This window comes from Chelonoidis abingdonii, chromosome 6 (assembly GCF_003597395.2).
Source record: "Chelonoidis abingdonii isolate Lonesome George chromosome 6, CheloAbing_2.0, whole genome shotgun sequence".
In the NCBI taxonomy this organism is placed as follows: domain Eukaryota; kingdom Metazoa; phylum Chordata; order Testudines; family Testudinidae; genus Chelonoidis; species Chelonoidis abingdonii.
Genome location: NC_133774.1, coordinates 90,035,177 through 90,063,006, shown reverse-complemented (window position 1 = coordinate 90,063,006; position 27,830 = coordinate 90,035,177). Strand labels below are relative to the sequence as shown.

Here is a 27,830-nt window from a genome sequence, read left to right as displayed (position 1 = left end):
TTGGAATGTTTCTTTATTGAATAGCTTTTTGGAATGCACAAACAAAACAACATTGCAAAGTGTAAACAACTCTCACTTCCTAATTCTACACAAAATAAAGAGAAGTTCTGAAAGTTATTTGGAAAACATTACACAATCTAGATTCAAAGTCTTCACCTTAAGCTTTCATTTTCTTGCAAACACAGAATTAGAAGTCACCATACTGGAGGTCCACCTAGTCCAGTACCCTGTCTGTGACAGAGATTCATATAAAATGCTTTGGAGGACTCCAAAGCCCTTTCCACTAATACACACTGTTCCTGCAAACTTCCAAAGCCCCTATGCACAGATCCCTCCATCCTCTAAAACTTCGTCCCACAATCTCCTCCTTCTCCAGCAAAATCTGTGTGTCCTCTCACAAAAATCCAAAGCCCCTTCACAGATCATGCGAGTCTTCCTAAAAGCATCAAAGCAAACAAACCTATGTTTGGAAATAATGCAAATGGTCTTATTTGTAAACATCAAACAGCTGTAGCTACCCACCATCTACAAGCTCAATTTAAAGAAGCAAAAGCAGCTGTAGCACGCCATCCCTCTGTAACTGATCCAACGCCCATTGAAGTCATTGGAAAAACACTGACTTCAATGGACTTTGGATCAGGCCCTTAGCAAACTTCTTCAGTAAGCATGCTGGGCCAAATTCATCCAGAGCTGAATTTAGCCCTGAGTTATAGTGTATGAAGCTAGGATTCACAATTTCACACGGTCTAAAAAGTTGATTTTGTTAGAGGCTCTTCCAGTTCCTCTTCAGGTAAGTCGGAAATGTGTTCAGGAACACCTCTTGAAATCTGTCACTGTGGAATACCCACAATGGAATGAGCTGCAGGATGCACGCCTTCCAAAAGTGAAACAAAAGCAAAAAAGGGAGGAGGGGAGTAAAAATAAATCATTACAGGCAGCTAGAAAGAAATCAAATCAGTGTTCATGTAGGTTATAATAGTTAGCATTGAAAACTTTTGTGATACTGCTACAGTCAATATTTCGGGGGGGGAGGGCAGGGAGGGTTCAGTTTCCAACTGATCGAATCTACTCATCTCAGTGCTTGTACTAAATTCCCTGCATTAACAGCTGCCTTATGTAAGTACCTACTCTAGCTTGTACCTAACTCCCACTATGGTTAATTGGTGACACATATAAGCATCAACAATTCACAATCAGCAGTAAGCCTGTGCAGAATTTTTCATTTGGGGCCTGATCCAAAACCCCATGAAATCAAAGGGAAGATTCCAATTGACTTCAAGGGCTTTGAATCAGTCCCAGGGAGCCCTGTAATAATTATTAAATTTAATTACCAAGATCTCATGGGCTAAACAACCAAATGTCTCCTCTCCAACAGTAACATAAATCAGTGATTCTCTAACAAACTCCTCCGCAGTCTTTGTTATGAGATTGGGTTTTTGGTACATTGTCATTGGAGTAGAAACAGCATAAGGAGCCACCACCTGAAATAAAAGATTATTATTGATAATAATTAGTGCCTTTCATTTAGAAGAGTCTTTAACACATTATAGAGGGTACACGGAGCACCAGTGAAAGGGCAGCCGCCTCTGGGCTGAAATGAAGCTTTTGTTTCACACCAGTGAGAACAGGGACACTGGGCCACCCAACGCTTCTACACAGGTGTCCAGCACTTCATGGGATTGGGCTCTGTGACTGGACTTCAAATATTTATTAAAATGAAGGCAAATAACAAAGATACTATATCACCTGTATGATAATTCCCTTTGCCTTATATTCTGCTTGAAGTGCTTTGGAAAATGTGCATACAAAAGCCTAGAATTACAAAATTGAATAAACTTAGTCATAAAGAATTGAAATTACTTGTGTGCACATATGCATGCACACATACCCCTTACCAAAATGACCCAAATATTACCCAGGCTAAGGCCCAAATATGTGTGCAAAACCTAGCAATGAGTTACTTAGTGTATCCACCTGCTGTACCACATTTAGAAAAGGAGGGCCTGAGTCTGATCCCACAGGACTCTTGCGCACAGAAAAAGTTGTACCCACATTCCAGCACAAGTCAGACATGAAACAAGCACTAGTGTACAAGGGACTCAAAAGTATCCCAGGTTATGAAAATGTAGTTTTGAAGACATAGTGGTAAAAAAGCCTGAGCTGCATTTACACTAGCTGCTAGCACAGGCGCAGTTGTACCACTCCTGGAATATAACACATTCTTCTGTTGACACATGTGCTGAGACATCCACCCACACCAGGCCTGCATGGAGAAATTAGGCCAATAACCTATAGGCTTCAACTGAAGGAAACCTAGGGTGTGCTAGGGACTACTTGCAGATCAGGCTAGCTGTGGGGAGGAGCTGGGCAGGATCTATAAAGAAAGGAAGGTGGCAGGCGGGGTGGGTAACCTGCAGTTGCATTTCCTGATACAAGGGTAGGGTTGCCAGGCATCTGTTTTTTTACTGGAATGCCTGACCACTAAAAGTCTGGTCAGCAGCACAGTGGGGCTAAGGCAGGCTGCCTGACCTGGCTCTGCACGGCTCCCAGAAGCAGCCAGCATGTCTGGTTCCTAGGCACAGGGGCAGCCACGGTGACTTTGCATGCTGCTCCTGCCCCAAGCACCGGCTCTGCAGCTCCCTTTGGCCAGGAACTGCAGCCAATGGGAGCTGCAGGACGGATGCCTGCAGGCACGGGCAGCAAGCAGAGCCCCCAGGCCCTTCTGCCTAGGAGCCAGATATGCTGGCCATCTCCAGAAGCCGCCTGAGATAAGCACTGCCTGGCTAGAGTCCACTTTGAAAAAAACCTTCCCGCATCCCAACCCCCTGCCCCAGTTTGGAACCCCTTCATGTACTGCAAACCCCTCATCCCCAACTCCACCCCAGCTGTGAGCCCTCTCTCACACCCAAACTCCCTCCAAGAGCCCACACCCCCTTTGGAACCCAACACCCCATCCCAATCCCATATCCCAGCCCAGTGAAAGTGAGTGAAGGTGGGGGAGAGCAAGTTATGGAGGGAGGGGGGATGGAGTGAGCAGGGATGGGACCTCAGAGAAGGAGCAGGGAAGGGATGTTTGGTTTTGTGCCATTAGAAAGTTGGAAACCCTATGCAAGGGGGAAGAGTGGAAGTTTCTGATGTTCATGGACCCACATTGCAAAATTCAGATCCACAGGTGGATTTAGAGCCCAATGTACCCATAGTTCAATATTGTTCCTGTTGGGACCATCTCTAGTCTGGAAATTTGGGGTCTGATTATCTGTCTTGCGCCTTGCATAAATTGAGCAAAAACTGGGTGTAAAATACTATCAGGTCAGAATTGTCCACTCATTTACATCAATGGTAACATTTTACACCCACTTTGCAAAGTGCAAGAAGAAAAGACGATGGTTTGGTTTTTAGGATAGTAGCCTAGGACTAGATCTGGGTCTGAATCCCTGCTCCACCACAGACATCTGTGTGAAACTGGGCACATCACAGCCTCTCTGTCCCTCAGTTTCTCATATATAAAATGGGGATAATAGAGAAATGCTATCTTACAAGGGTCTTGTAAGTATAAATATATTAGAGTGTGAGGTTCTCAGATATATGGCCCCTGTTTCAATAATAAGTAGCTAAAGAGAGACATGCCAGTGGGTCATGAGAAATTTTTAGATAATGTTGACCAAGTTTTTTCAATCTAAAAATACTTGATTTGAATTTGATTTCACTTTTGAGTAGAGCTATGAGAAACTTAGGCAACCAAAAAAGCCCACCTGAAAACTCAGGTTTCAATGTAGTTAAAACTTGGGCTAGATTTGTGTGAGTTTTGTCTGGTTTTGAGAGAGCTTGGGTGGAATGTCAACCAAACAAGAGCTGAGGCTTCAGCGTTTTATGGTTCTGAATGGAAATCATCAAAGTGAATCCTATCAGTATGAAGTTAAAATGTTGGGAGTTTTAACTCAAAGTGAAGCCTCCAAATGAAAAACAGGCATGGCAACCCCAGCCTGCTGATTGTGGGGTGGCGGAGTGAGGGCAGCCAAGAGGCTGACCCCACCCGCACCCCATGTGTCTCTCATCTCCATCCTTCCACTACACAAAATGTTACCCTCCACTCTGCAAGCAGAATCTGTCATGTTTTGTGCATCTTCAGTCTTGAGTAAACCAGTTAGCCTGCCCCTACAGAAGTTCACCATTGCCCTGTTCTCTGCCTTAGTTTGGAAGGATACTATAAATATTGTGGTGGTGTTATTTAATTGTATCTGAAAATATCAACATTATAAGTCAGAGTTGCAGCTGGTGTGTTTTGGGTGAACATTTCAGCAACACTGATTTACAAAGCAATAAGAAAGACTTACTTTAGAAGCCGAATATATAGTATATAATGGACAAGGGAAGGTGCCCAAACCAGAAGAAAGGTTCAGAATAAGTCCTTTTTGTCTGAAATTCAAATTAAATTGTTACATTAAATTTGCCTTTTGCTATAATACAGTAGGATCTGGGTCCTGCATAAGATTAAAACTGCAGCCTTTTTCTCTAGAAGGCAGAACTCTTCTATTATACAAACAGAATAGGCTACATTCTCAAAGAGAGTCTTTAGAGCTTAATTAGGTACCAGCAAATACACAGACAGAAAATTTTATAAGTGTAACCTAAGTGAATAGTGCAACTGGAACCATGGGCAATTTTGCTCATGGTGTTGTACATCTGAACAGGAATATTGTCAGATATTTGAAAAATTCAGAGAAAACAATTTATGCTTATAACTCTCCTTAACCAAACCATTCCTCTTCCTGCTTCCTTCATTTTCCCTATCAGCAGTAAAAAGCATCTCAGCTATTTTCATAATAACCAAAGGGAAAATTAGTAAAAGGTAAAAGTTTGTCTTTATTGTTGCTGAAACAAAAGTTTACTGTATCCTAAAATAAAAATTTTCTCCTCACCCTATTTAAATTCTTACAGATGGAAATTTAGTGATCAAAATTATGTCTTAAATATGTTCCCTTGAAACAGATAAGAAAAGGAACCTTTTACTCATGGAGCTGAATTAATTGCTCTTAGTAAATCAAGTTATTGTAACTTATCTTTAACACTTAAATACTATTATTCCAAACTCTACAGCTACCTTTAGAAAATACGAATGTGTGCAAAGGTATTTACATGTCTAATTAGTTTCATAACGGGCAGGTTTACATATGCTATACAAGCATATCTTTTTTGTAAACTTAACCCAGTATATTACATCTTCTGATCTGCCCTATATTTTATCTTTTTGTTACAGTTTCTACCATTTGTTCACACAGCAACAGGAGAAAAATTATACTGAGCATCGACCCACCAGGAACTTGAGTAGTTATTGCAGAACTAATTGGAGCTAGCAAATATTTGCTAGAATTAGAACCCACAGAAACCTTAAAGGAAAAAATGGGAGTTTTACCTTGGCTCCATTTGTTTCAAAATTATTCGTGTCATCTATAAGAAATAAAAGGGCTATGAGTTACATTCCCTCTCCCTGTGCTTTGTATCTCTTTTTGTTTTTGTTTTGTATGGTTTGGGGTTTTTTAAACAGAGAAAATGTGCTGACACATTAAGTTCTGAAAGCACAGGGGGTCTGAGCCAGAGCAGGTAGGTTAAAATATATACTTTGAAATTTTGGGGAAAGACTAGAAATTTTACTGGCACAGATTAGAACACATTGCATTGAACTGTTGTCCAAAGTTTCCAAGGGTTAGTTTGATATGCAGAGTTCTCCGGCTTATACAAATCTTCTCCAAACTATCTGAATTTCATAAGCCCGCAGTATTGGATCAAATATCTCAATCTGTTTCTTGGTATTTCAGCATTTCCACTTCTGGTCCCAACTAGGATCAGAAAGTGCAAAAAACACAATGTTTTTTCTTGTCTTTTCAACTTTTTCAAGCCTCGGCGTAAAAGCTTTAGATTCATTTTGAATTTCAAAGGTTGAGGTTGGATCTTAATTATTCAGTCAGCCATCTCTCTTACTCTAACCCTGTTATAGCAAAGCACTTAGGTATGTGCTCAAGTCCATCCCTATTTAGTGAAGCACTTATGCACATGTTTAACATTAAGCATGGATTTGAGTCCCTTTGAACTCATTGCGACTCCTCATGTGTTCAAAGACTTAGGCCTGGTCTACGCTGGGGGGAACGACCTAAGATACGCAACTTGAGCTATGAGAATAGCGTAGCTGAAGTCAGCATATCTTAGTTTGACTTACTTTGCATCCTCACGGTGCAGGGTCAATTGCAGTGGTTCCCCTGTCGACTTTGCTTCTGCCTCTTGCCGAGCTGGAGTTCATCAGTCGACGGGAGCAGGGGCGGCTCTAGGCATCATCACGCCAAGCACGTGCCTGGGGCTGCAAGCCATGGGGGGCACTCTGCTGGTCACCGTGAGGGCAGCAGGCAGGCTGCCTTCGGCGGCATGCCTGAGGAGGGTCCGCTGGTCCCGGAGCTTTGGTGAACCTCCCGCAGGCTGCCGCTGAATTCGCGGGACCGGGGGCCTCCTGCAGGCAAGCCGCTGAAAGCAGCCTGCCTGCTGTGCTTGGGGCGGCAAAATGCCTAGAGCCGCTCCTGGACGGGAGAGCAATCGGGGATCGACTGCATGCGATAAATTGATCCCCAATAGATCGATCGCTACCTGCCGATCCAGCAGGTAGTGTAGACATACCCTTACGTGTGCGCTTAGCTTTTAAGGAGAAGAGCCTTGATAGACAACTTACAAAGAAAGGAAAGTGTAGCAATGTAAACTAGTGCAGATAAACATACTGGTGCTTAGTTCCAGGTCAGTAGCATGAAGAGGGTGAGAATGTGCATGCAGGGGGTTAAGCCTCATTTTCAAATTGGAATTTATGGAAGAAAGGATGAGGCATCTCGTGTCTGAGTGGGTGAACGGAGAAGGTGCCAGTCATAGTGTGCAAACTGGTAAAAGGTTGAGAGATGAGTGGCTGGAAGACATCAATATGGAAAATTGCCATGAAGTTTCACTGGAACAAGGAGGGCAGAAGAGAGGGACTACAGTATCAATGAAAGCAGATGCCACAGGGGACATTCCTGCCCCTATCAAATACAATGGCAAAAATCCCATTAACTTCATTGAAGCCAGAATTTCACCCCAGAATATTTAGGGTTTGCAGGAGGTCAAGAGCTTACATATGATCAGGACAAAAATGAGAAACTAGCAGAAACATTTGAAGAGAGGATGGATCTTGTACCAACATTTGGAATAGACTGAAGGGGGCAAGTGGCTTTGGGAGAGGCCAGAGAGGTGGAGGTTGCAGTAATCAGGGGAAGGCATCATCCAGGCCTGGAAAGGGAATTATTGTGGTGGAGAGGTGGAAAGGAATACTCAGATTTTGTGGAAGTTTTATAGAAAGAAATGGCAGAAATAAATAGTTTGTTTTAGTTGAACAATATGAAAGGGTTTATACTTTAAACCTTGAAGAATAAATCATTTGCCTAGCCAGCTAGCACTGCTTATTTTAGCTTGTCCGCAGGAGCGGCGCCAAGGTTTCTGGTGCCCTAGGCAGAATTCGGGCGGCAGCATTTTGTGCGCTCCCCATGGGGTGCGTGGAAACTTCCGGTTCTGCTCTCGTTGCACCGCCAAAGAAGGACCCTCCGCCGAAATGCCGCAGGCAACAGCGGCAGTCATTGAGCTGCTCAATTGCTTGCCGCTGTTTTCCGTGGCACATCCGCGGAGGGTCCTTCTTCGGCAGTGCGACGGGAGCGGAACCTGAAGCCCCACGCACCCCGTGAGGAGTGCACAAAATGCCGCCCCCTGAATCCTGGTGCCCTAGGCGACCACCTAGGGTCGCCTCATGGAAGAGCCGGCCCTGCTTGTCTTACTTCTACACACTTGAATTTAGCCTTTTAGCTGCCCTCCTCCCACCCATAGGCGGCAGGATATATATGTTTGCGGTGCTCGAGCACCAGCAATATTCAGGGCTGGGAGCCCTGCTCCAGCAATATTTGGACCTGGGTCTCTCTCTCAGCCCTGCCTGGATCGGGCCCTGGCCCCCGCGGGTCTCCCCTCCGCGTCCCTGCCTGACAGAAAGCAGCGCAGCGCCTCTCCCCTGCCTGCTTCTACTGCCTTAGTAGAACGGCTCCCGACAGAACTGCTGTCTGCTGCCCCAGGGTCCTAGTGCCTGCCATCCCCTACTGAGCCTCTGCAACATCCCAAATCCCTCATCCCCCCACACCCTAATCCTCTGCCTCAGCCCTAAGCCCCCCCACATCATGAATCCCTCATCCTCAGCCCCAGCCCTCATCCTCCTGCACCCTAATCCTCTTCCCCAGCCCTGAGCCCCCCCCACAGCATGAATCCCTCATCTTCAGCCCCAACCCTCATCCCCCTGCACCCCAATCCTCTTCCCCAGCCCTGAGCCCCCCTGCAGCATGAACCCCTCATCCTCAGCCCCAACCCTCATCTCTCTGCACCCTAATCCTCTGCCCCAGTCCTGAGCCCTCCACATCATGAACCCCTCATCCTCAGCCCCACAGCCCTCACCCCACACCCCAACCCTCTGCCCTAGCTCTGAGCCCCGGCCTGCATCACGAATCCCTCATCCTCAGCCCCACAGCCCTCACCCCTGCACTCCCTTCTATTCCCAAACTCTCTCCCAGAGCATGCACCTCCTCCCAGAGTGTGCACCACCCTCCCTTTCCCACACACCCCTTCCCACCCCCAAACTCCCTCCCAGAGCCTGCACCTCTCACCCCTTCCTACACCCCCACCCCCAGCCCAGAGCCTGCACCCAAACTCTGTCCCAAAGCCTGCCCCAGCCCGGAGCCTGCACCCAGCACCCAAACTCCATCCCAAAGCCTGCAACCTGCACCCCTCCTGCAACCTCATCCCCAGTCCAGGACCTGCACCTCAAACCTCCCCCCCAAAACCGCTCCCAGAGCCTTAGGCAGGTGGAGGCAGAGTTGGGAGGGCAGAGTTGAGGGGGCGGGTTCTGGGCACCACCAAAATTTCTACAAACTTGCCACCCATGCTCCTGCCCCACCCCCAAGAATTGTTTTGGGCTGTATGCTCTACTTTAAAATCCAGATACCTTTCAAGAAGAGAGATTCTTTGGTAAGCAGTCAAAGCAATTCTCAGAGCACAGCCTTTGAGAAAGTATGTGGTGCGATCACAGGTCAAACTAGGGGAGGTAGGTATGTTAGATATGGGCAGAAAACTCTTAACAATTAAAGAGGAGAGTCTGTTAATAAAGGCCTCTCGGGTCATGTTTTTAAAGATATTAGCTAAGGTTGAGATGAACTATGAAGCATTTAGTTGTAGCTCAGGTTAACACGCTGCCCCAAACAGCAGAGCAACAAACCTTAGTCAGAGCTGGGGAGGTAGTGAAATACTGACTGTGCTTGAAAGGGAAGGAGCTAATCAAAATTAGAGCTGGCCAGAGAACAGTTTTGTTTTGAAACAACTTATGAGGTTTTGAAATCTGTTTTCAGAAGGTTTGGTCAATCTGCAATGAATGTTTTCACAAGGTTGAATTGCATCCCATCCATTTTTGAAACAAAAAGGTCAGGTTTTCAAACTCTCTCTCTCAGGCCAGTATGGACAAGAAGCTTTCCTGTCAAAGGTTTTGTCAAAATTGTTACATTTTTGGCTTTGCCAAAACAGCCTATTTAGATAACCAAAAATATTTTGTTGAGAACTTTCTGACCAGCTCTAAGCAAAATGTTTCACACATAGCAGAACCTAGCATGTTAATTAGACTCCTAAAATAATGCTCCCAATATGGCTCAGGATGAGCAGCTAAGAAGCCAGCCAAATTGCAAGGGCATAAGAAAACTCATTGTCACTGTCTGAAACAATATCTTTCTCTGGTATAAACACATTTGTTTCTTTACACGCTGAATGTGTGTGGTACATACCTTGGTAACAGAGATAATGTTGCAGCTGATGAGGTTCTGTTGGAAACAAGAAAACAATGCAAATGTAGACACATTTTGAGACGTCACTTAGCTGGCATTTATAACATGAGGGTTCAGTTTGCAAAGACTTCTAACAGAACATCCAGGGTAAAAAGAATTCAAAAGGAGGCTGCAAAAATGCATGCATATTTACCAAGACTGTATATGCAAATAACTATTTTCCTGCACAATTATCCAATTTGTCACTGTATGTTCATTTGTAAGTACGTTTATTTAGGGCCCAATTCTCCTCCCACTGAATTTCGCCAATCTCAATGGCAGGGCTGGTCCACAACATTTTGGCACTTAGGCAGGAAGCTCAAATGATGCCCCCATGCCTGGGCCAAAACTTTGAAACATCTCAATTCTGCCTTCTTCCTGTTCTACTCCTCTCATGGTACTGCTCTGCTACCTACCCCAATAAAGGAGAACTAACAACTTAAAACATCTTGCTCAAAACAATTTAAGTAACACTTAACTTTCAAATGCCTGAACAGCAAATGTAACTTTTCATGTCTTCATAGTAAACACTGGCATTTTTATCTGTTTGAATAATCAAAGTGGTGCTTTCCATGCCTTCTTGGTTGCAAAGATTTGAACTGCTTCCTGAAGGTCCACAGTCTGGGCCAGCTTATGCTCTATTGAGATGGTTTCAAGGTCGACCAGCCTCTCCTGTGTCATTGTAGAGCTTAGATGTGTTTGTATTAACTTCAGCTTGAAGAAGCTGCGTTCTCCACTGGCAACTGTTACCAGAAGCATTAGAAGTATGCGTAGAGCAACAAAAGCATTTGGAAAGCGGGTGGTCATGTTATTCGTGCACATATTACTTGTTCCAGAACAACCTTTGAAGTTGATCCTGCTGAAATGTACCTGGAAAGGGCTTTCAGTTCATCACCTAAATCACTCACATCAATATTGCGCATGTCATCCTGTGTCAATACTGTCTCTAGTGCTCTGCGTTGCTGGTGTAGGTATTCTTCAGGTATAGTGAGGAGTTTTGGAATATCATACAACATGCCAAATATATTGCTGTGTTCCTTGAGCTGCAGGAAACATTCTTCAACTGACTGTATTGCACAATCTAGCACCTGGTTAAAGAATTCAACTTCGAATTTTTGTTTGGGGTCTCTTATGGGATTGTCCTGTGCCTCATAATAAAAATGTCTTCTTCAGCGACTCTTGTATTCTTGAATGGGTGGGAAAATAGCTTCAGTGTGAAGTTCCTCTGCCAACTTCTGTGTACTCTTCAGAACATTGTAAAAGCAGCAGAGAATCCTGTAAGACTGTAGGTATGACTTTGCTTTGTCCAGTTGTTCCATTGCTCCAGATATATCAAGATCACCACCTTGGAGTCTCTTGCTTACAACATTTATTTCAAACAGTATGTCATGCCACAACACTAAGCCACACAGAAATTTGAAGTTATGTACGTTTCTGGTGATCCCATTTCCCACAGCCACTGTTTTCCCGCAAACAGTTCTGGTCATACCATTATCCTCCATAATGGCAACTATGGCATCATCTATCTTCCCAATTTGGTGTTTGATAGCCTTTATCGCCTCCACTCAACTTTCCCATCATGTAGCACTCAGTGGTTTCAGTGTCAGAGAGGATGTTCCCTGATGTTGGTTCAAAATTTGCCATTGATGAGCTGATGCGGAGAAAAATACATAGATGCTTTGGATTACATTAAAAACTCAGCAGCCTCACTAGAAACTGATGCTGCATCACTGACCACCAAGTTCAATGACTGAGAACTGCATGGGACAAAAAAAGCTCAAGGGTTTAACTCTCGGATCCATATCTGCATTCCTCTGTTCTTTCCTCTCACGTTGGCACATTATCGAAGCTCTGACCTCGCATGTCAGCCATCACAATTCCCATATCTTCCAACTTTGTAAGAAGTTGCATTTGTCAAGAAGCATTTGTCATACCAGCTCCTGTAATATCATCAATGTCAATAAATTCTAGAAAAAGCTCTCTGACAGTCACCATTGCAGGGATGTTTTCATTAGGTTCTGTTGTTACAAAACTCACCATTAAAGTCATTTTTCCGTATGGCTGATGTCAGGTGTGCAGTCCAGAATAACAGAGTAATATCTTGCTGACTTCAGATCTGCCACAATCTTCTGTTTGATTTTTGTTGCCAGGAACTGTATGGTCTCATTTTGAATTGTTTTTCCAAGGTAGCCATGTTAGTCTGGATCTGTGAAAGCAGCAAAGAATCCTGTGGGACCTTATAGACTAACAGACGTTTTGGAGCATGAGCTTTCGTGGGTGAATACCCACTTCGTCAGATGCATGCCATGAAAGCTCATGCTCCAAAATGTCTGTTAGTCTATAAGGTGCCACAGGATTCTTTGCTGCTTTTCCAAGGTAGTGGTGTGTGTACATTTCTTGGCTGGTGACTCTTTTTAGATACTCCTGGAGTACAGCATCAGCACCACAATTTTAAGGAAGTTTCCCATTGTTTGGCACATACAGCTGCTCTGAAGTGCCACGCAGTGCTAGGTTTTGGGTAGCAAGCATTCTCACAATGGCAATGAGCCTTTTCAGAACATTTTGCCAGTAAAGAGACTCTGATGCAATCTTCTCTTGATGCTGATCATCTATGGTGGCCTTTAACCTTAGTCTCATCTCAAGCTCTTTCCACCTATGGAATGCTCTCTGGTGATTTGCTGCCTTCTCATGGCATGCGAGATTTCTAGACAAATTTTTCCAGTCCGTTGTTCCTGTAGAACCCAATGTGGCTGGGACATTAGACTGGAAGAGTTTGCAACAAAAACAGTATGCAGCATTCTGGGGTTTGGAGTACATAAGCCATGGCCTCTCCACTTTGTCACCATTGCGAATTTCATGCCAGAAATATGTGTTGGATGGAAACTTCTATTTTCATTGTCTTTGGGGGACATGAGGTTTTTCACCTGCTGTGGCCCATGCAGTACAATGAAGTCCCTCAGGCTACTGCTCAAGTGGGTCCACAGTCCTGGATCATCTAGACTTAAGGAACTAAATTCAGCAGCAGCTGTTTCTTGCAGCTCCACCACACTCTTCTCTGAGCTACACTTTTCTTTAGGAATGTGCATGGTTACATCCATTTGAGATGGAAATATGGATGCTGCAGTAGGTGCCAGGTCACCTGCACTCTGACTAACTGGAAGATCAGGCATCTCCTCACCACTCACATCCTCACTGGGGCTGGAAGGCTCACCGTGAACATTTGTGTCTATGTATCTCAGGAGAGCTCCTTCCTGCTTGCATAGAAAAGCTTCCTTTGCTTTCTTTCTTTTTCTGAATGCTGCACCAGAGGGGAGTTTTCTTCTCTCACTCATGACTGCTGTTCTGTGCCAGCTAAAGTGGCTCTCAACACTCAGTTTAAGGGGACAAATAAGCAGGTTGGTAGCAGGGCCTGAGTGAGGGAAGATATCAGCATCTTAAGGGCCTAACTGGCTCCTACTACTTCAGTTGACTGCCTGTTCTCCTCAAGTGGGTTCAGGGAACCAGCAGGAAGCAGGAAGCTCCCTGAGAAGCTGGTGTAAATCAGTGCAGGCTCCTGGGGGTGCTAGAGAGGTACATAAGAGGCTCCTCTTCCTCTCTGTCCCTGCAGCTCCTGCTGCTTTCTGCTATTCCCTCTCACCTTTTCTCCTGCCTGCCTGTTATGTCTCTTGTGTCCTTCCTCCAGCACAGCACTCCACCATCTCTGTGCATCTACAGCAGAGAGATACATATGCACCAGCAGCAGACACAATTTTCTACACTCTGGGTCCTAGTGCCCCATCTCCCCCTCAGTGGATGCAGGATCTGTCCCTTAGTAAATGGAACCTCTGGCCCTAATTGTTATATTGCATGAAAAAACAACAGTACTACAACATAATCCTACCTCGTCTGTGTCTACTCCATTAAGGAAACGGCATGGAAGAGGATTATGAAGCATTCCAACATTGTTAACTAATCAGGAAGGAAACAGAACAATAAGAACTATATTTGGATGAAGTGCATAGTTTAACTGGTTAAACAAAAGGTTTCTTCTTAAGAAGCTTTTAAGCTGTATGTGAAGAGAAATGCTGTTAGTGACCCATCTTGTTCCCACTGAAATAAAACCATCGATATTGACCTCAGTAGAATCAAACCAGGCTACTACTGGATTATTTTTTTTTGATTAATTAAAGGATACTTAAAAATACTTTGTTCCTATTCATATCACCAGGGCCGGCTCCAGGCACCAGCTCAGCAAGCAGGTGCTTAGGGCAGCCAAGAGGAAGGGGCAGCACGCTGGACTCTTCGGCGGCATTTCAGCAGCGGGTCCCTTGGTCCCTCTTGGAGGGATGGAGCTGCCACCGAATTGGTGCTGATTGCGGCTTTTTTTTTTCCCCACCAGTTGGAGTGGCAAAAACCCTGGAGCCAGCTCTGCATATCACTCCAGTTAGCTTTAACCAAAAGTTCATTTATAGTGGTTTTCAGGTTCAGTGCAAGAATTCCACACAGCTGTAAAACAAATACTGAACATGAATTCATTGAGACTAAACAGGGACAGTCACCACATAAAATGGATGGTGGTAGATTGGCTTAGATGGTAAAAGAAATTACTGTTCCCTATTAGAGAAATAGGGAACCCATGGAGTGCCTTGATTCACCTTTACAACCTGTATAATAAACAACTAAAAACAGTGTATTAAGCAAGTGCACACTTGGTTTTAATAGCATCTGCATGTAAAACCAGCTTGCTAGTTAGTGTCATATACACCATGTTCTAAAACAAGTGATGCCAATTTGTAGTTGCATAATAAGCTGCAATTATTTAAATGCATTTGTATTTATATAATGTATTATCAAAATACTCTTCAATTAATGGGTCTAATTAACTTACCCAAAATGCCAATTTCTAAGCCTTGAAGACATTTTTCAATATTCTCATATATGTAATCTTTTGTAAAGTCAGCTTGTATGATCTTCACATTTCTACCTGTGGCTTGTTCTGTAATTAACAACACAAAGTGTCTTTATATATAATAGAGAGAGAATTGTAATCAAGAGGAATGAGCCAAAGAACTTTGTTCACCTTTTTGTATTTCACTCTGTACTACATGTAGCTGTTTCAACTCCCTTGCTTTTTAAGAGTAATCAAAATATAAGCAAAAGGCACTTTCCATAACACATTTTTTAAGGAAAACGTAGGGTTAATTTCTGCCCTGAAATATTAAGACAAAATTTAGGCCCTTTACTAGAAATAATATACATAATACAAAACTTCTAACGTTTCGCCCAATTATTGTAATGTTTATAGGAGAAGTGTTGCAATTTATTGAAAATGAACATGCTGACAGGTCTTTGATGTAAACTCTATTTTAGACAATTATTTTAAAAGTTTGCTTCTTTGTCAGATGAACATTTTAACAAGCAGAATTGGACTTTGCATTTTGGGGGCAGGCTGGGAAACAATACTTTTGCTGCCTCCCTCTGAAATATAGCCTATTTGTGTTATTCATAATCACATCATTGTAAGATGGGCCAGTCTAAGGATTTTAGGAAGAATTATTGAGGCAACTCTTTGGGATATACCTCAACTTTGACTCATTTTACATAAAAGGGAAATGGGAGCATCTATAACCTCTCCCTCTCCCCCACACCTACCTCTCCTGCTGCAGAAGTGGAATCCAGCTGCAGAATCCTGTCTCTGAATTGTTTGGTTTATATCCCGTTTATATTTTCATTGCTGCCTTCACATAGAAGAGAACATGACTGACTGACTTAAAAAAATGAAAGCTGAAATTCTCTGTTGGAGAGCTCAAATTATAACTCTGCTAACAAGGGGGCTCACATGAGAAATAGTTACTACTCCACCTGCTTTCAGGTTTCATGATCATCTTGAACCTCCGACCAGGTTTGCTGAAAGATTTGCTAAGTGAATCTAGGACCAGTTGAAAGGCTTTCGCCTCCTCCCTTTCTTGAACAGTGATCTGAACACACACATTTGTCAATAATGGAAATGCAGAGACCATTTCAGGTGCACATAGATTCCAGAAAGTCTAGGAGCTCCCTTCATTGAAATGGAAACTGATTCTATAGCTATACGGAATTGGACTTTGTATCTAACTTTCCTATGTGCTTCTTTTACTTCGCCAGCTAGTGTCACCAGAGTTTGGCCTTTTGGTGGGGGGAGAGGGAGACCCTAATTTCCACATAAATTGCAAGCTTCTAATTCCACTTCAGTTATCAGCATATCTTCAGATTTGGCAAGAACTTGCTTCTTCTGTACATCTGAGCTCTGCTTGGGGCAGGACAGCAGGGAGGCTGTCAAGAAGCCCATTATGGCCCCATGATTCTGCGGGCCAGTCTGCGCCAGCCCCGGCATGCCTGAGAGAATCAGTGTTATGGAGTGGAGCAGAGCTCCAACCTGTTCCCTCCCTGCCCGCCACTCTCCACCCCTGTAAGCTGTGGGGTGAAAATGGCAGGTGCAGGAGCCAGCTCCATCAGGTTTATGCCATCTGAGTCTCCACACTTGACTAGCACAAAGGACCCTGAGCTAATTGCAGAATCTAGCCCTAAATTTACAGGGAAAGACTCCTGCAACAGCACCTTTCCTCACTACTGTGAAAGCCTCTGACGGCATGGAGCTGATGAAGCCTTTCTCTGCTGCCTCGACTCTTCCAGAGCCTTTCACACACAGATGTAGCTGCACATCATAGTGTGGACACCAGGTTGAAAAAAGACGCTGGCATGTCCAGTCAGCACTGCTGACTGGGCCACTAAAAGTCCTGTTGGCCACAGCAGGGCTGGCTGGCTCCCTGCCGGGCTTTGCGCAGCTCCCAAGACGAGACCGGCATGTCCCTCTTGCTTAGGAACAGCCATGGGGGCTCTGTATGCCCCTGCCCTGAGCGCCTGGGCGCTGCCTAAGGTAAACGCTGCCTGGATCCCATGCCCCAAAACCCCTCCCACAGCCCTGCCCCAGCTGAGAACCCCCTCCCACACCCAACCCTGCCCCTGGAGCCCACACCACATCCCATCCCCAAACCCGTCCCAGCCTGGAGCCCCCTCCTGCACCTCAAACACCTTATCTCAAGCCCTCACCCCCTCCTGCACCCCAACCCTCTGCCCCAGCCCAGTGAAAATAAGCAAGTGAGTGAGGGTGGGGGAGAGCAAGTGATGGAGGAAGGGGGGATGGAGTGAATGGGGGGATGGAGCCTCCGGGAAGGGGCAGGCAGGGCAAGTGTGTTCAGTTTTCTGCAGTTAGAAAGTTGGCAACCCTATATGACATTTAGCTATACATACATTACACACTGCTGCCCAATGGTTTGTAGTGTAAACATAGCCTTAGTTTTATGGTTTGATCAATGTTTTACATACACTACACAAAATGTATTACATTAGTAGCCTAATAGCTATAACGGCTCTACTTGTCTGCACAAACTCAATCTCTTTTTTTCTCAAATCTTATCTTGATTTTTTTTAAAGGCCTTCCTTTCTGAATAGGTGGAAATTTTACTCTACATTCCAATACTTGAGATAAATGTTTTTTTAATGCTGGATTTCTGCCCATGTAAAGTTCCAATTCTGGGAATTTCTATGGCACAACTGTAACTCATGGGGCTGAATGTGTCAAAAGAGTCATTCTTTTCAACTCACTTCCTATACTGGAGGAGCAGGTGTTCTCTATGGGTTAAAGTACGTGACTGAGAATAAAGAAGCGTGGGTTCAATAACCAGCCCTACCACACATTTATGTGACTGTTTAAAAATTAATCTCTGTGCCTTCGCAAAGTATTCCTATCTGTCAGTTGTGGGTAGTGATACTCATCTACTTCACAGAACAGTATGAGAGTTAATGTTTTGTAAACACCTTGGGAACAGACTCCCGGATCTCATGAATCCGGTGCCCTATCACACCACACTGCCTGTCACAGTTATCTTCAGATTTAAACACTTACCAATTTCAGTGGCTACTTTCTGCAGTTTTTCAAGTGTTCTGCTTATCATAACAATATTTAATCCACGTTTTGCCAGCTACAAGAGAGGTGTTTAAAATTATTAAAACCGATGACATTCTGGTGATGAGAACATTAAGTGACTTTTTTAGCTTTCAAGACTCTGCATTTTATTTAATATTTCATTTACTTTCAGGCACCCATCACTGTGCTATCTGGAGACACGACAAAAATTAAAACCAAGCAACACATTAGTTAAACTGTTTACAGTAGCTGCACAAACATCCCCCTCCCTATATGATCCTGACCCATCATAACGAAACACTCTGAGAGTCAACCTATAGCCAAACAAAAGATTTGCCAAAACAATGTTCCTTGAGCCCTTCCTGAAAGACTCTCATTAAATGACAGATGGAGAGCAATGCCACCTGATATTTCCAATGAGGGGCCTTCTGCAGTAGAAGTGACTTCCCCATTAATTCACCAGAACCTGTATTTGTTGACTTCCTGGTCACTCTATAATATTTCAACTTTTTCCAAGCTTCCCCCTCCCCCCCAGAGAAAAGGGGCTAAATGGGTTATATTGAATAGTGGGAGGGTCCTAATAGTGGGATGAGTTTTAAAAGGATTATATATTTTGGGCTTTGGTTAGAATTTATATTATATAATATATATATCCCATGTCTCCAAAACTTGAATGAGAGATTTTTTTAAATAAAGTGAAGTAAATGAACAAGCAAGAGTTTTTGTGCACACAAAAGCACATTCATAAAAATGTAAGCAAGAATTTAGGTTTGTAGATGCAAACATTTTTTAACATAAGTCTGATTATAGTTGGTGAGGTAATGTGAACATAATGCAAAACGAACAGTCATATTCTCCCCTTATTCTTATGGCTTCTTGTGGTAATTCTTGGTCTAGCAGCAATCAGTTTGCAGGCAGCCAGCCTAGAGTAAAGTGGGGTAGGTTATACCTCTCTGTTTTAAGGAGCAGCCTGCTTTCTCTCTCTCTGTTTTTGGGGTCTTGTGTGTTATAATTCTGAAGTCTAAGAAATAAAGTAGTGTTAGGTTGCAACCTTCCAGCAAGAGTATTTTATGTTTTTATTTAACTTCTCTCTGTGTGAAGTTAAATAAACACACACACACACATATATATATACCATGAACATAAACATTTCCACTCCCAATTAGAGCTTTTTGAACAGATTGAAAGTAGAATATGTCCCAGCTTGTAGACTGTATGTTTTTAACAAGCTGAAGTTGCACTAGAGGTTGGGTGCATGATCAGAAAAGAGTTCAGCTGAAGCTAGAAAGCTGCCCACAGAAGCAGGGAGAGGCAGAGTTAAATGAATGTGCACAAAGATAAGGCCAACTTCATCTGAAAGTATCAGGTTACTTAAAGAGTAAGGAACTAGCTGATGAAGCCCACACACTGAAAAGGCATTCATTTCTGTAACTGACTCCCTGCAATGCTTTTCCCCTTAAATCTATTTGAAGGAAACAGTTTGTCCCATTGAACTTCCCTGAAACAATGAAAAGAATGTTAAGAAATAAAGACCTTTGTTTAAAAATTCGCTACATCGAGAGTATGAGGGGGAGATTGTCCACTAAATGTATTGGAAACAACTATTTGCATTTTCAGCACAAAGCCCATTCTCACAGTTCTGAGCTTCTGGAGACTCTTACATAATTGTCCGGTGCTACAAAGAGACAGGCAAACACTTAGACACTGTGGCGTTTTGAAAGCTCACTTTAAGGGCTGCATTTGAAGTACTCAGGAAGAGAACTCTAATTGTCTGAGTACTGGCAAATTTCCCTTTGTCCATATTAAGCTTGACTCAAGCTGTTTCCAATCCATTCGGAAAGCAATGGAGACATGGTCGCTGTTTCCATGGTCACTCATTCCAAGTTGAATTTGGGGACCATTTAGATGGGTTTTTTAATCATTCAATCCATGCTGGTAATATAAATATCATCAAAAATTGAGCTATTTTTCTGAGCTTCTGTTCTAATAAATACATTTCACTGATTTTTATTGCAGTTTGTTGAAAAAAGTAAATGATAATGATTTTCATTACTAAGACCTTGCATGCCAAATTTCAGCCAAGAATAAATGTTTATGGCCAGCTAATAAATCCTAATAAACAGTGATCATTATGGAAGAGTGGGCATCATTTTAACTTCTCTATAGCAGGCTGGAAATGTGACGTGATGATGGCGAATTTTTAATCCAAAAGACAGTTGGAAAATGCCACTCTACTTGGGCTTGTATACTATGACCTTGTCTGTACTGAGAAAATTCATTTTTAATCATTCATGTTTAAAGGCCAAGTCGTGTTTACCATTCTGTTAGTAAAAACATCTTTGTTAAAATACTTTCTAAGACAAAGTATTTTCCTAATACAGACAAGGCCTGTGATGCAGGTAGAAAATAGAATTCCCCACTGCAGATGAGAGCAAGCCCCAGCTCCCAGCATTATGCAACATAAACCTGTTTGTATTAGGAAATCCTGACTCCCAGTGGTAAAGAATTTAAATGCTCATGAACTTCTGGGATTCCTAAAAGGCAAAATCATCATTACTACTTCCAGCAGTGACAAATGTCTAAGCATGTTGAAACAGCTTAATAGAAGGCTTAGGCAGGCATTGTAGTGTGCAACGAAAGGCTTTCACACACATCAAAGGAGTAAAAAACACTATGCCTTATAGTGCATTTTTGCAGTTTACAGAATAAGTCAAGTTTTCAAATAGCTAGAGCCACATGCAAAACTGCACAGATTTTGGGCCTCATTCGTGCATACTATTACCACAGTTGCACACACAAACTGGCGATCCTCAGACCAGATCATAATGAACTTAAAATTGCAGGATTATGATTTATGGAAAAGTTGTTCTAGATTTCTAGAGATTTGTAAAAGCTATTAGATATATTTTTTTCTTTAAGATCTATACAGTGGGATTTTTGGCAGGACTGGCATCCCCACTCATTTTTTTTTCTTTTTATTTCTTGCGGTTCAAACCCATGAGACCTGTCTGACTCAAATCTCTCAACAATTATGTGACTCAGAGGAAGTAGGATAGGAGAAAAGGATTGCAAAAATGAAGCTCACCCAAAGGAGAAATGGATTCTGCAAAACTGCTTACAAATGTTTCCTCTGGTTCTACTGCTACAATAAACCTAAAATATTTATGTCTGCAGAAGGATTTAATGGGAGACTGCTGCAACACAGTAAAATAATGAATCAACTGGAATAAGGCAACTCAAGCAATAATTAATTTTCTCCAGATTGTAAATAACATGCTAAGTTTTAACAAATCACACAAAGAGTTTCCCAAACACCAAAGCTTATATTATATGAAATTCCTTGCTCTCAGAAATGATCTAATAAAACCTTGATTTAAGCAAATCAACCTTAAATGTTTAAAGATATGAAGCTATTAATAAACAAGCAAAGTTGTTGTCAAAAATTGCCCAATTCAGCTGAGCCAATGACATCCAGAGACCTGTGCTTTCACTTCAGCTCAGCAAGTTCAGTGTGTTTAGAAATGCTGAGCCACAAGCCTTACATAAATATGAGTCTTCATATTAGCTGAGCAAAGTAGAGGTGCTCAGCCAGTAATACAGAAGTCCGTCCCTTGACATCATTCCAGGAAGACAGAAGCGTCGTGCCTGTAAACTGCCAAAGGCCAGTGCATTGACATGCTAAAAATGCAGTGGGTGACTTCATAGAGGCCTAAGACTTGACATAATCCCAGCAAGCTCTGGCTGCTGAGCCAGTAATTCTCACAGACACCTGTGCCTTGAGATCAGTTTAGCAAGTCTGAAGCACTGAGCCCTATGCCTTGACATCAGCCCCAGGTGCTAAAGGTCCAGAACCAGAGGAACTCACAGAAATCTGTTCATGAAATCAGCCAGCAAGCTAGAGCCTAGTAACCTCAGAGCAGTCTCTGCCTTGATATCAGATTAGCCAGCTTGAGGAACTGAGCCAGTATTGTCACAGAGGCCTGTTCCTTAACATCAGCCCAAGAAGCTGGAAATGCTGATCCAGATACTTCACGGGAGCCTGGATTTTCACATCAGCCCAATATGCTAGAGTGCTCATCCAGTGGTCTCACAGAGGCCTGAACTTTAATACAAATCCAGAAAACTATAAGTGCTGAGTCAATTGCTTCCACAAGCCCTGTGACATTAGCAAGCTATAACTGTCATGCCAGTAACACTATGCCTTTATATCAACCCAGAAATCAGATATGCTGAGCCAGGGCCCTCACAGAGGCTGTCCCTCGTCATCACACCTGCAGAGATCTGTCCTCTGTTATAAACCCATAAGTGCAGAAGTGTTGAGCCAATACCCATATAAAGGCCTTTTGGCTTCAACCTAGCAAATTAGAGGTGCTGAGGAGACATCAGTGAGATCTGTGCCTTTGCATCGGCCCTGAGAACATGAAGCACAGAGTAACCTCAGAGGGGCTTATACTTCAATATCAGTACAGCAAGGCAGAGGAGCCATGCCAGAAACTTCAAAGGGTCAGAGATATTTAACCAGTAGCCTCACAAAATCCTGTGCCTGCCAAATGAAGATGCTGAGCAGTGAGCTCACAGAGGCCTGTGCCTGGCATCTGCCCTGTAGATTAGCTGAGCACAGTTTAAATCAATAAGGCTACTTGTGGAGTAAGGTCCTATTCAGCATAAATAAAGATGGTGGAATCTGACTCTTACTCGTACTACGAAAGCCAAAATAATTAACAAATGCTCCACAGTAACTGGTCAGTAACAGCCAAATTTTCCAAAGGCGGACTCAATGTGTTCTACCCCTCCCCAGTAACACAAAGCAGCCATAAATGTGTTTTAAATGTCCCATTAAGCTGAGTTTACAGTTGCTTTGCATTGCTCAAATAGCACAAAGCAGCCAGTGTGCACTGAGTCTGACCCATAACATTTGCAGGTGCACCTCTCTATGCATGCAAATCCCACATTTGTGTGGGTAACACAGCATTTGTAACACATTGGTTAAATGTCATTCAAACACTCACTTATATGCACTGTTCCTCAAGTTCCACTTGTAGTTACTGCACTCATAAATGTGGTTTTGAAGATGCAATTGGGCATGCATACTAATTCCCCCTATTCTGCACATTTTTCCCCAGCTGATCCCCTCCCCACACCTGCCCATTCACTGAGAACTGGACCAAAGACAAGGGAAGGAGGAATGCCACAGAGAATGAAACTGACCCACTCTTCTGCATGGGAAGGATGTGATCTGGGAGGCTGTTTTGGACACAATAATAAAATAATAATAATAATAATAGTAATAATAATTAATGTTAAATTATAAATACTAGGCACTTTTGTTTATGCTTTATGTGTTCAAACAAAACACAATACTGACAACCCCAAATGTTCAAAATCATGCGTCAGACCCTTAATGTCATAAGATAGGCTTTAAAATGTTTTTTTAAATGTTTTTTCTATGCCTTCTGTTTTTTGTGCCATCAAATAACATTTTCAAACTTTTCTCTGCAACCATGAGAGCTAGAAAAAAAAATTCAATTAAAACTGAGATTCTGTCATAAATATTTGTTTCCAAGAGCAGGGGTATTAAGTAATCGAGCATGGAACTTTGCAATAAAATTGGCAATGCTATTAAATACTCACCCCTGTGAGGTAGCTATTATTATCCCAGTATTAAAACTGGGGAAATTGAGGCAAAAAGGTTAAGGCCAACACTTTCAAATTTGTGTTTAAGGTTAGGCACCCAAGTTTGAAATATTTGGCATTAGTGACTTCCTTAAAACAAAACAGCAGGTTAATTGAGAATGAAACCCAGGTCAATAGATTTTCCAGTCCCAAACTTAGTCTATTAGACTATCCTGTCTTTTAAAGTGTGCATAATTATTACAGAATGCATGAAATCTTTAGGATCACTCAATGCTTCCCAGTGATTTTCTTGGCACTATGGAAGCAGCTGGGGCTATTTAATGTCATTCTTCTAATTCTGAAAGTGAATGTCATATCACTAAGTGATAACATGAGTTATGCACATACACAAAAGAAAGATTAGGTCCTTAAGCATGTATAACATTCTTAACTGCAGAATCAGTTTACTAAGTTGCAAAGAATGTTGGAAGGGAAGAAATTTACCATTCACCAATATTTCCACTTTGATTTTACAGGTGCTTATCTTACCTCCAGGGAATATGCTTTTCCAATTCCATCTCCTGCTCCTGTGACCACTAGGGGAAAAAAAATAAATTTATAATCTTCTTTTGTTCGTCCTCTCATTATTCAATCTTCATGCTTCAGAATTTCCTAAACACTAGTATCCAGTGCTCAAAGGGCTGGACTAAAAGTGCAAACTTTAGTATCTTTTTAGTTTTTTCCCCACAGAACCTGCTTCCACTAAATCAGTGATTAAATGCATTGTACAGAAAGTATGGCTTATCCTTCCCCTTAAAGTGCAAAGCAGAACAATAATTTGTACCAATGGTGTTTCATTCTAGATATTTCCTTTATTGGCATTGTGACTTTTTCAACAAAATATAATTATCACCTATTTACCTCTTTTCAATTTCAAGGTATTTTAATAACATTGACTAATTAATCCTTATAGCAACCCTCTTAGGTACAGTTAGATCAGTATTATCCCCACTATAGATAGAGAAACTGAGTCAGAGACAAGTCAACTACCAAATGCCTTTGGTTAGGAAGAAATTTCTTGTGTAGGCATGTTGTGGCATAACTGTCCATTATGCTGCCTTTGCATTTTTCCTGAAGTATCGGAAACAGGATACCAAACCAAACCGATGGACTCAATTCTTTTCTGCAAAAGAATTTGACCAAAATGTTCTAATCTCTCAGGAAGAGATTTTTTCAGTGGCACAAAGGGGCAGTTAGGAGCACAACCTGATTGAAAGTCATGGGAGGTGGATCTCTTGAAAATTCCAGCCTTATCCCATGTTTAAGTACCTATCATGAATACCACCAGCCCAGAGGAGTCTTCAGGTGATCTATAAAAATGCCACAGAGCTTCCTCCTCACACCAACTAGTAGCAAAACCAAAAGGTGCAATGAATGAATCTGGTTCTGCCAGTCTCCACTTCTCCTATGCCTAGACATAGCCAGAGCTGGATAGCATGCCAGGTCCTTTGCCTTTTCGCTACTCTACATGGCTCAGACCAGCCTACAGGTATGTTTACACTGCACTAAAACACCCTGCAGCTAGCCTGGGTCAGTTGACTCGGACTCAGTGGGCTATAAAATTGACTCGGCTATAAAATTGACTCGGACTCAGTGGGCTATAAAATTGCACTGCAGCAGTTTGGATGCTGGCACCTCCCGCCTTGCAGGGTCTCAGAGCCCAGGCTCCAGCTTGAGCCTGAATGACTGCAGCTCAATTTTATAGCCCTGCAACCTGGGCCAGCTGACCCAGGCCAGCCATGGGTTATTCATTGCAGTGTAGACAATACCCTGCCTAGGTGGCCTGTAAATCACAGCAGCAGGTGTAGTTCCCCCAGTCTCCAGCTAGCGCAGAGGATGCAGGGAGTGAATCCAGGCCTGCCAGTCCCCACTATTCCCCACAGCCCAGTCAGGATCTACTGTTGTCATGGACCACCCCTCTTGCACTATCACATTTACCCTGCGTGTGGACCTCACCTCTGAGCGCCAGGACCCTTTCTATCCATCCGCCTGTTCCTCATCCCCGTCTCTCATCCCTCTCTTTTTGCCTCCCTCTTCCCTTCAGTCTCTCCTCCATGCTCCTTTGCTCTGGCAAATCCTTCCCCACCACTCCAGTCCCATCTAGTCCACTTCTACCCCACCAAATCTTAAAATAGAATATCTTAATTTTTTAGATAACGTTTAAAGATGCTACGATCTCCAAGCAGAACATAGACAGACCACAACCAAAGCAAATTTGCCACCACGTATGTGTAACCCTTCTCCCTCCACTCTCCTACCCATTCTCTTCAATTTTGTTTTCACACATCCCATCATCTCTTCATTCGGCTTAAAATATCGTTGGGGTGGGGACCCAGCACCTAGAATGCTTTGGGTGCCATATAAACAATCTGACCATAGGGAACAAACTGAACAATTCCCAGATAGCCCCAAGAAGTCTTCATAATAAATGGAATGAAATGGGCAATATGAGCATTAAAGAATTTTGTTTCATGAGAGTCTCTGGAAAATATGGATTTGGGTAGTCTGAATTATGAGAGAGAGTTTTTAATGCCAAGATTAGTTGTTAATACATACATCACTCCCTTTTTTCATATGGAGCCAGTAGCACTTCAACAAAACAAGCCGGGATTGGTTAGGTTTCCCAGAAGACCACTAATTAAAAAGCAGTAGTCTTTTGGGCAAAGCAGCAGACTTGACAAGTCTAGATCTGCCAATTTTAATTCTAGTGCCTTAGAAAATCCTGTTTCATGTGATGCAATGAACTGCTTAAATAAACCAACCTCAATCCTGAGCCCATTGACTTAAATGGGGTCAGGATTTCAACCAGAGAACTTCCACTTAATGAAATCCACTCCCCATAGATAGAGTCAGTGCTAGACTTGTGCCCCCACTGAAGTCCCACTTCATTCTTCAATGTAGGATTTATGGGTTATTTCAGTAGTGCCTGGGCATTGTGCTGGCCTTCTGAACAGGGGTGGATGCCACCCATCAGTAACAAAATGTAACATGTACAGTAAGATGTGATCTACTCCCATTATAGCAAATGAGACCTGGATCTTTAGACTGCAATCTGGAAGGTAAAGTGTTTACACTAAAATTGGCATTTGATGCTGATGATGGCATCTTGCTGTTAAGTGACCTCATCTGCGACACTCGCAATACAGGAGTTCAGAAACGGCAATAAATCCTCAATCCTGCTTAATGCTAGTAGTTTAACAATCCTAAAAGAACAATCTCTCAGCATTCAATATCAAGAAAATGTTTTATTTTTAAATACCAATATTCTTCTTTTGAGGACATGTGGTACCTTTCAAATGGAGCAGCCAAGTTTTGAGTCTACTGTAAATGTGGATGTTAATTAGATTACTATTGACAGGTAGCCACTTCAGGCAAATTACACTGGAACCAAGTTACCACAAACATAGGAAACAAGCTTCTGAGGATGGGGGCAGATGCTAATGGTAAATTAGCTATATCAGAAAACTAAAGCACTTCCAGCAGAGAAAAGGTGATAGAACTGGGATGTGTGCAGTATAGGGAAGATGAGGAAGGAGTTAAATTCCATATATATGTATTTAAAAAAAGAACATATGGTGTTTTATAACCATTCTGATTATTTTCTTGTATTCCCAAGTACACTGAAATTTCTGGTTCATAAAAATTAAAATCAGTGGAACCCCCCCCCAGCAAAAGTTACAAGTTTAGTTCTTAAATGGGTTAGGGGAAGAACCACTCATGATAAATAACACAGAAATTCATCACTCAATTATAGCAATAAAAATGTGAAGAAAATTCCATTACCTGCCCATTCTCCCATTGACCGAAAGTAAGACTGAGGCAAAGCATTCCATACATATGGGAAAAAATACTTCAAAAATCTAATGCATTTCACCAGAGTAAACAGACAAATTAGACCCCCAAAAAGAGTGAGCAGCTGCTGTTGGAATTCTCCCATGGTGAACAGATCCAGTGAGCTTGGATGAAATACTGACACTATCTTCCCCTTAACTGCCTCCTAGCGCACTGCTACTCTCTGAGCATTGGCAGAGAAGTGTACAGTCTAATCAAATCCACTGGGTCATGTGATTTATTTTTTCCCTACTGAGTGCCAAGGGTTTAGATTAAAGTAACGTCCCTATATTACACTCAGATTGGTAAATTACTGGAAAAGATAAAACCAAACTAGGATTTCTAATACCTGGCTTCAGACAAGGTTCCTTTTTTGGGAAAACATCCAGGAACAAAAAAGAAGTTTCATAGACTACAGATGGGCCCAACCCAAAACCCTGGATGAGAACACCTCCAAACTTGGGGGACAT

At 42.7% G+C, this 27,830-nt stretch overlaps 1 protein-coding gene across 1 annotated transcript; it reads right to left on the bottom strand.

Moving 5' to 3' along the window:
• On the bottom strand, positions 1 to 27,466 carry HSD17B3 (hydroxysteroid 17-beta dehydrogenase 3). Its single transcript, XM_032788102.2, has 11 exons — positions 27,313 to 27,466; positions 24,019 to 24,065; positions 17,836 to 17,911; positions 14,779 to 14,886; positions 13,792 to 13,859; positions 9,873 to 9,908; positions 5,414 to 5,448; positions 4,335 to 4,416; positions 1,747 to 1,812; positions 1,332 to 1,481; positions 1 to 874 (listed from the first exon to the last, which is right to left on the bottom strand). Exons 1-11 carry the CDS (start codon positions 27,464 to 27,466, stop codon positions 764 to 766), a joined length of 933 nt encoding a protein of 310 aa, XP_032643993.1. The 3' UTR covers positions 1 to 763.
• Positions 27,467 to 27,830: the final 364 nt, after the last annotated feature.

What these genes read in the sequence shown, in the direction of transcription:
- HSD17B3 (XM_032788102.2), bottom strand. Translation starts at nt 27,466, where the DNA reads ATGGGAGAATTCCAACAGCAGCTGCTCACTCTTTTTGGGGGTCTAATT. An exon ending in TTGAAACAAATGGAGCCAAG is followed by an intron (nt 4,417 to 5,413) that starts GTAAAACTCCCA and finishes TTTGAATTTCAG; the next exon opens with ACAAAAAGGACTTATTCTGA. An exon ending in CTATATATTCGGCTTCTAAA is followed by an intron (nt 1,813 to 4,334) that starts GTAAGTCTTTCT and finishes TTGTAATTCTAG; the next exon opens with GCTTTTGTATGCACATTTTC.